Genomic DNA, 9,253 nt, shown 5'->3' on the forward strand with positions numbered 1-9,253 from the left:
TTTGGCTTAGAGGTGCAAGAGGAGGAGCAAGAGGAGGAGCAGGAGGAGGAGCAGGAGGAGGTGCAGGAGGAGGTTCAGCATGAGAAAGGTAGACTAAGCAATGGCCCTTGCTTGTCTGTGTTTACCAAGTACAAAGGTGGTACCATGATTTTTTTACATGTACCATGGCGATAGCATGTTATTGTGGATATGTACCATGGTGCACTTTGAAGTACCTTGGAGAACCATGTAAATACCATGGTACATGTCTATGGTAATCATTTGATATTATGGTATACAGTGGCCCAAAAAGTATTTGGACATGTCACTTAAAAATGTATGAATATCATTGCATTAAATAACAAAATTCAAAGCAATTTGATTTTCTTTTGAAGAAATACAACAAGAGAAACATTTACCAAAAAGAAGCGTGTTAGAATTTTTAAGGATAAAACTAGATATAGCATTCAAAATGAAGACAAAAAGGTTATTTGGACACTTTCTGGTTTTCAAATATTAGTAGAACATGTCTATAACTAATTTGATGAACTACACTAGTGGTTACTCTGCTAGAACACCTGTGTGAACTTAAGGGGAACTGACCTCATGCATCCATTAAACTCACCTTAAGACCAGTTGTTTAAAAATAGCAGCAAAAATGGCTCAGAAAAGGTCTAGCATCATTTGTTTGCAGATGCAACTGGTTTAATATTTTGTATCTAATGCAATTAAATTCATACATTTTAAATGTGTCCAAAAATGTCAATAATTTTTTTTAGATTTGCTGTATATATATATATATATATATATATATATATATATATATATATATATATATATATATATATATTACTACCTGATCCCATCACCGGCATACCATTGTATAGCCACAATACTTTTTTTGTAAGACATTTGCTATACTGTAGCAACTGACCCCAGACACTCCCACACATTTGTATCATTGATAACAGTTGTTGTCCAGCTTGGTAGAGATGTGTGTGTAACCATCTGAGAGATGTGAGGTATGTTTTAATCATAAAGGTCCTCCACCAGTACACATGTCCAGGCTGGTACAGTATACATCTTATTTTCCCTTGGGAATTAACTCATATCTTCCACTCAAGTGAATCTCAAGTTAATCTCACACACACAGACACACACACACACACACACACACACACACACACACACACACACTCACACACACACACACGTTGGTGCAGCTATCATAATGACGACTTTCCATAGACATAATTATTTTTATACTGTACAAACTATAGATTCTATCCCCTAACCCTAACCCTACCCCTAAACCTAACCCTCACAAAAAACTTTCTGCATTTTTACATTTTCAATAAAACATCATTTAGTATGTTTTTTAAGCAATTTGAATTAGGTGGTATGGAGTGGTGGTGGCATAGTGGACTAAAGCACTGAACTGTTAAGCAAAAGGTTGTTGGTACAATCCCCACAGCCATCACCATTGTGTCCTTGAGCAAGGCACTTAACTCCAGGTTGCTCCAGGGGGATTGTCCCTGTAATCAGGGCACTGTAAGTTGCTTTGGATAAAAGCATGGGGACCGACTGATTGTCCCACAACGTCAAAAATTTCAGGTTTTACTATCCTTGTGGGGACATTTGGTCCCCACAGTGTAGGGAATACCTAGACACACACACACACACATTTTAGTTACTTTTTTCACACTCTAAATGTCATTTCAGACAGGACAAAATGACTAAGCTCCCAGGAATTTGTATGTAAGGTGATTCCTAATGAAACATAGCTAACAGTAAATTCTGAAACTTAAGTTGTAACTGCATCCATCCTGCATCTTTTCATTTTCAGATGCTCCAGAGGAGGAAGAGGAGGCAGAGGCAGAGGAGGAGACCACTCAGGAACAGGGTAAGTGCTGTTCCACATGCCTGTATCAGACTTTCTTAGTTTGACCTCATACTCCTCCAGATGTTCATGCTTCCACTGACTCACCTGCTACCTTCTGTGGAAACTTGAAATATACAGTATGTTTTTACATGGGGGTGGCCAGGCTTCTTCACCCCCTCTAGAACCACCCCAAGCCCCCTCACCACATACAGTGTGAGCTGACCACTAGGACCAATGGGCCCCCTCAGCACACACAGTGCAAACTGATCACTATGGAAACTGAGTTGCTCCATGCATACAGTGCGAGCTGTCCACTATGATCCCTGGCCCTATGCCGCATTCAGTGCGAGCTGATCACTAAGGAACCGGAGTTGCTCCGTGCATACAGTGCGAGTTGTCCACTATGATCCCTGGTCCCACGCCGCATACAGTGTTAGCTGACAACTAAGGCCCCAGGATCCCTTAGCACAAATAGTGCAAGCTGATCACTAAGACCCCTGGACTGCTTAGCGCAGTCAGTGTGAGTTGACAAATAGGGTCCCTGAGTATTTCAGTGCACACAGTGAGAGCTGAAAACTAGGGCCCATATGCCTTCTCAGCACACACAGTATGAGCTGATCATTAAGGCCCCTGGGCCGGCCAGTGCATATAGTGCAAGCTGACCACTAAAGCACCTGGGCCCATTGGTGCATACAGTGCAAACTGACCACTTGGGCCCCTGGGCCCCTCAACATATACAGCGTGAGCAACCACTAGTTGGTTAAAACATTGTCCACTATTATCCCTGGGTTCCACACCACATACAGTGCAAGCTGTCCACTAGGACCCCTGGGCCTCCTCAAACTGTCCACAAAATTTCTCATTGAAAATGAATGACTTTTGGTTGCTTTGTCTTTGAAAATTGCTGAGTGTGAACGCCTCTTTAGTTTTTGTCCTTATCAAATGCAACCGTATCTGTGACTAACATGATCACACAGGGAATCAATTTGTCAGTTGAGAATATTTCCACCAAAATTTTGACCTAATATAACTGATTACTATTTAAATGTTTCCTAAAATCAAATGTGCTCTGCCTTTCACATCACCTCCATTCAAAGATGCAAGTGAAATAACGCTTTTTTGGTTTCAGTACTGTTAGTTAGGATTTAGGGTTTGGTTTAGGGTTAGGACTATGGTAAAGTAATTACTACTCAAATGTTTTTGAAAATCAGATGTGCTGTGCCTATTAAATCACATCCACTCAAAGTAAGTGAAAGAACACAGTTTTGGTATTAGTATGACTGTAGTTCCAGCTTTGGCAATTCGGAAAGCATATACCAATTTTAGCAGACAACATTCTACCTCTTGTCACAGATTTTCCTGGAGAGCAAAAGGTCATTTTGTGAGTTGCTATTAGCTGCGATGGGTAGCCCGACCAAAATCAGATCGTCTACGAATCATTTAGCACTAGATTTTCCACAAACATGCAGTGCATAATGGAAGAGGGGCGTCACTCATCCGGCCGCGCCCTGGCCCCTTCTCGAACGGCTCTTCTCGCCGGGCCCTCGTGGACCGGCTGGCTATTCCTGGCCAATCGGAGCTGCGGTATCCTTACGTTTAAGGGGGATTTTGACTTAGAGACATTCAGTCATAATCCCACAGATGGTAGCTTCACACCAGTGGCTCCTCAGCCAAGCACATGCACCAAATGTCTGAACCTGCGCTTCCTCTCCTACGGAGCAGGATTACTATTGCAACAACACATCATCAGTAGGGTAAAACTAACCTGTCTAATGACGGTCAAAAATTCCACTTCAAATAACTATATATTAAAAATCAAATATGTTCTGATTGGATGTGATTGTGTTGCATCATGCTAAATTTTTGCTTTCAAAGTGAACAGACAACTTACTTGTCATTGGAGGCTTGTCAGATTGTACTTGGTTTGGACACATTGTCACACATTGTGGCAGATTCTTAAAATAAGCAGAACTCATTTTGCATCTCGGATATTCAGTCACTTCCCTTTTTTAAACATCTGTGTATGTGTGTAACCCTGAATTGATCCATCAACTGACATTCCTCAAATTATAGTGCTGGGTAGTAACAGATTACATGTAACATGGGTTACACAGTCAGATTACAAAAATCAAGTATTTGTAATTAGATTAAATTACATTTTATAATATTTGTAATTAGATTACAGTTAATTTTTATGGATTACATGATTGCATATTAATCAGGCAATGGCAGTAAATTGTTCATAATGTGATTCGCCTAATTGTTCTTTTTATAAATCTTTCACATTTTTAATTCTAAATCCTTTCACATACAAATCATCATACAGTACGTTAGACCATGCCTTCTCATGATGAATCATTATGCAAGTTACTAAACACTGCTGATGTATAGCTGTGAAATACTATGTCCACTTCAAATGCATTTAAGCAACATTATGTCAAAATTGCAAGACTATAGATTATCCTACTCAAATAAATGAGACAAATCAAATAAACAAGAGTTAGATCAGAGGTAAACCAAAAGTAATCCTAAAAAAAACAAAAAACAATCAGATTAGATTACCTAAAAAATATAATTCAAGACATTATATTACTGATTATGTAATTTGTCATGCCATTTGTAATCAGCGCGGGATTGCAATTATAAAGAAATCTACCCAGGACTGCACATAATGTAGACAATCATTCACAATATAGACACACACACAGAATGGATAAAAAAGAGTGCTCCATGTTTGGTTGAAGTGATGAGTGCTAGTTAATTTCTCCATCATTATTTTGTTATCAGTTTCTATTTCAGTCTCGCTCTCCTCTGCACAATCAGTGCTGTTGATTACCCTCTACAACAATCCTCTGATTTTCTTTTCTTTCTTTCTTTCTTTCTTTCTTTCAGAGGGAGAAGAAGAGACAGAAGATGGTGGAGGTATTTTAGTTTATTGTATTGACTACACAGGAAATGTATGATTGACTAAAGCTCTCCAGCAATCCTTTGCAGCATGATGAATCCTGTACAATGGCTCACACCCTTTCTGCTTAATTGTTTCTTGAAAACATTAGGTCATCCTAAAACAGTAGAAAATCTTATTAAAATAGTGTTATTTACCGAGTGAAATAAGGCATGATATTTTAGTTATTATCTGGTTGTATTAGTTATTATTTGGGTATTATTATTATTTGTTATTGTTTACTGATTTGTTGATTCACCAACATCTGTAAAAGTCTGTCATTATGTCAAAATTGGCCTGAGAAATGAGGCTTCAGGTATTCATGATGACTTGAGAGCTCTTACACAACAACTGTTGCAATAGTACCATTTAAAAATCTTCCCGTAAAGCACTCATGTGTTGCCATGGATATGAAATGGACTTCTGATTTTTTTGTTTGTTTCATTCTTCAGAGGCCAAGCCTAAATTCCTAAAGTAAGTTTAGATCAACGGTTACCTTGAATTTGATTTGTTTTTAAACATCAGTACCCATCCAGTATTTATTATATTTTTTCTTCATATAATTTCATATAAAAGTGCAACATTGTATTTTTCAGACCTTTTATGTTGCCAAACCTGGTGCCCCCAAAGATTCCAGATGGAGAAAGAGTTGATTTTGATGTGAGTAAATGTGGCAAATTCACAGGACTTTTACTGGAAATATTAGTTTGCATCTGGAATTTAACTTTTATGAGTCACGTCCTTCTGTTTTGCTAAATTCAGCATATTTGTCAACATACTTGAGGCTCAACCCATTACTGAATATAAGTTTAATGAATAGGAATTGGATCTCTTTTTTTTTTTTTTTAGGAATAAATATAAATAAAACATATAATCCAAAAACCAATCAGTTAAAAAGTAGAGTTTTGCAAATTAGTGGTACTGAACATTCTAAATGATATATTCTGTTTCCTTATAAGACTTATAAAAGCCATTCATTGTATGAATGCATCAGAAAATATTACTGTACACAGACTTTACATTTTTAGATGCTAATTATAAACCAGTCAGATCCTGATGCAATTTTTCTTGCGCATCTTGTGTGGAAAATTGTCACAGATACAGTCTCAGTGGTCAAACGTTGCATTTCCCTCAGGATATCCATCGGAAGCGCATGGAGAAGGACCTGAATGAGCTGCAGACACTGATTGAAGCTCACTTTGAAAACCGTAAGAAAGAGGAGGAGGAACTTATCAACCTTACAGACAGGATTGTGAGTGAATATGGCGTTGTCTGGCCTTGTTAAGTAACTGAACTATTTTCAAAGACAAAATCAGCAAAATCTTGAAAAAAATGACAGGTATACTGTATGACCATGAGGTTAAATATGAAACCTAAAGTAAAAACATTCCAACAGGTCATGGCTGGGTTAATTAATAGTCAGTTCAAGGCTGAATTTGACTCAAGAGACAAGATTCAAATCAATCAATATTGTCATTTTGCAGAATAAACACCCACCTTCGGCTCGAGTGATTTCTCTGTGCAAATATTCTCAAAGTTTTACTCATATAACTAATTCCACAGGAGAAACGACGTTCCGAGCGAGCCGAGCAACAAAGGATCCGTAGCGAACGTGAGAAGGAACGACAGAAGCGTGTGGAGGTGAAAACTGTTGCACGTGCTACAATTCTCCGCTAATTTAGACAGAGGGAAACAAACCGGAATTAGTTGGCTTTTCAAAACTTTTCCTGTTTTGAAATGTTCAGGAGGAAAGAGCTCGGAAAGAAGAGGAGGAAGCCAAAAAAAGGGCAGAGGATGATGCCAAGAAGAAGAAAACACTCACCAGTTTGCACTTTGGCGGTTACATGCAGAAGGTGAGAGCTGCGCTCATCTGAGGTAAAACATTATTGGGCAAAATCACTACAAATTACACACATTTGGCATTTAAAAGAGCTGATTCAAGCGCCTGGTTGGATCACAGTGGCAGTCCCAAGTGTGCCAGTTCATGGTAGTTTACTGCATCGTCTACAAAAGAGCACTCAGAACTGGCTTGTAGAGAACTGCACCATGCAGATTGTGTTCAGAATTGTTTTTTGGGCATGTTGATGCCGTTATCAAATTTGCATAATTCCTTTAGTAAGTCAGGCTCTAAAACAACAGGCAGTGCATGCAAACAGATGACGCTATAAGCAGGAGCAATTAAATTCTTGGTGAATTCCCCCTATGGCTACAGTAATTCCAAGACATTTAGTGACACTCTAAGGAGACAATCTGGTATGCCAACTTCATTCCAAGCAAAGCCCTATACATTTAAATTTAGATAATCATCAAGGACCACTGAGCTTTGAAAGGTGGCACTCCTATTGCATGTTGAATTATTTTAAACTGTCCTACAAAATCCTCACTTTCAATAGCTTTCAAAATCTGTGATGTTTCTCTGCAGACGGAGAGACGGGGTGGAAAGAAACAAACTGAGAGAGAGAAGAAAAAGAAGATTCTGAGTGATCGCCGCAAACCTCTGGACATCGACAATGCCAGTGACTCAGGTCTCAGGTTTGTGGAGTCATACCACAATATCCTACAAGAGCAAATTTAGGCAGTAGCTATTAAGTGTTAATTTGACACTTGTGGCCAAATTTGACATTGGCCATATACACACTGCAATGGAACAAGGTTATCGCTCCTCTTCTGATCGCTTAATTTGAAACTGTACACCCAGAGTTCAGTTATGTACAGGTGTGACAAATGCATTCTACAACAAAATTAACTCTCAAAAAATTTGGTTAGACAACTAATTTTTCATTACATCCAAGCACTGGTCAATGACAAATAAAGGGGCAGTCACACTCGGTTGTAAACATGCAAACATTTTCGTACAAACGCAAAGGACCAGGATATGATGTCACATGGGAGTGCTTCTGGTTTTAGTACATAAGTACACCTTTTAATGTATTCTTCAATCAAATTAATAAAAAATAGACTCCTGTTTTCCATAATGATAACGAAAGGGATTCACCAACGCAAATAAATGCGGTTGTCACTCCAGTTGCAGTGTGTCTGTAGCTTTGTGCCATTGTTTATTAAATTAATGCAAATTGACAATCTCTTCATGTCTTTTACAAGTATTGTAGAATAAAATCGCACAGAATCTATTAATAATTATGATAACATAGAAATTCTCTCTCATCTGTACTGCCCGTCTTTCTTCCCAGGGAAAAAGCCAAGGAACTGTGGAGCTGTGTGCGTCAACTAGAAGCCGAGAAGTTTGAGTTACAGTACCAGTATACCAGACAGAAATATGAAGTAAGAGGCATACATAATCGCTTGATCAGTTCTGATAAACAGTGAAGTAATGAAATGCTTCACAGGAAAAAGCATAAATAACGTGTGTATTTCGGCCAAATGTACAAACTACTCAATCTTCAGGATTCTATTATCCTGTGTTCAGTAAGATGTTTAGTGTTTTAAAAGAGTGCATACAGTCTCAAAATGATTATGGATATCTTCTACAGATCAATGTCCTGAGGAACAGAGTCAGTGACCACATGAAAACGTGAGTGAATCTGTGTCTATCTATCTAAACTGTAAAAGTGGTGAAGTGGTCTATCCATCTGTATTACACACTGTTTTTTTAACTTGTCCTGCTGTCATAGCATTATGCAACATCTATTCATCAACACATTTGCATGAAGAGCTGTGAATCAGACATTTATATGATTGGCAAGTTGCCAGCTTTTGTTCTATTAAGTGGTTCTGAATTAAGTTTTGATTTTAATGCATGCCTGCACTGTTCTCTCAGGGTTGTTTGGTATTGGTATTGGGTCTTTTTAAACTCCCTGAGGGATTTTCCTTCAAACCAAACTGCGACTCATCAAACACTGACACACGATTCTTTGGCAATGCACGTCAGAGTGATCGGGCTGCCAGGGACACTTTCCTGTCAGCTAGCAGAGCTGCTTGATTGGCAGAAAACAAATAAGGGAGTCAGAACTGAATGACTTGAGGGCAAGGAGGGTTTAGGTTGCAATCTGAAAAGTCAGCATTTCCCCATATATGACTAGCTCTAACCAAAAAATCCCATAGATTTATATTGAAGCACGGACTTAATCTTCAAGCTATCTTGGTACCAAAATATCATAGACTTGGGAGCAGACACTTTTGGCTTTTCCTTAGAAAATATACAAATAATAATAATAATAATTATTATTATTATTATTATTATTACTGAAACCTATCTTTTTTCTTCTATAGGTCAAAGAGAACCAAGAGAGGCCTCAGGAAGTGAATGCTAGACTCTTTACAAATCCATAAAGAGCTTGTGAAGTGAGATGTTCAGGAAAACTGTGTACTATACAGATATACATTTGTGTTTAGTTGAAAGTCCTCACCGATTAAAAACAGCTGATTTGATTTGGACTACAAGTGCACATAAAGAAAGGAATAAATAAATAAATAAATGTGAAAATGAA

The 9,253-nt window shown here is 38.2% G+C and overlaps 1 protein-coding gene across 1 annotated transcript; it reads left to right on the plus strand.

Moving 5' to 3' along the window:
* Nucleotides 1-6: 6 nt before the first annotated feature.
* LOC127419651 (troponin T, cardiac muscle isoforms-like) lies at nt 7-9,253 on the plus strand (the record flags this gene model as incomplete). Its single annotated transcript, XM_051661220.1, has 12 exons — nt 7-88; nt 1,826-1,882; nt 4,754-4,783; nt 5,258-5,279; nt 5,402-5,465; nt 5,941-6,057; nt 6,369-6,446; nt 6,551-6,658; nt 7,228-7,337; nt 7,997-8,087; nt 8,297-8,337; nt 9,036-9,253. Coding segments are annotated over 12 exons (834 nt in total), but the record flags the coding sequence as incomplete, so codon positions are not given.

Source organism: Myxocyprinus asiaticus, chromosome 29 (genome assembly GCF_019703515.2).
Source record: "Myxocyprinus asiaticus isolate MX2 ecotype Aquarium Trade chromosome 29, UBuf_Myxa_2, whole genome shotgun sequence".
Lineage (NCBI taxonomy): Eukaryota > Metazoa > Chordata > Actinopteri > Cypriniformes > Catostomidae > Myxocyprinus > Myxocyprinus asiaticus.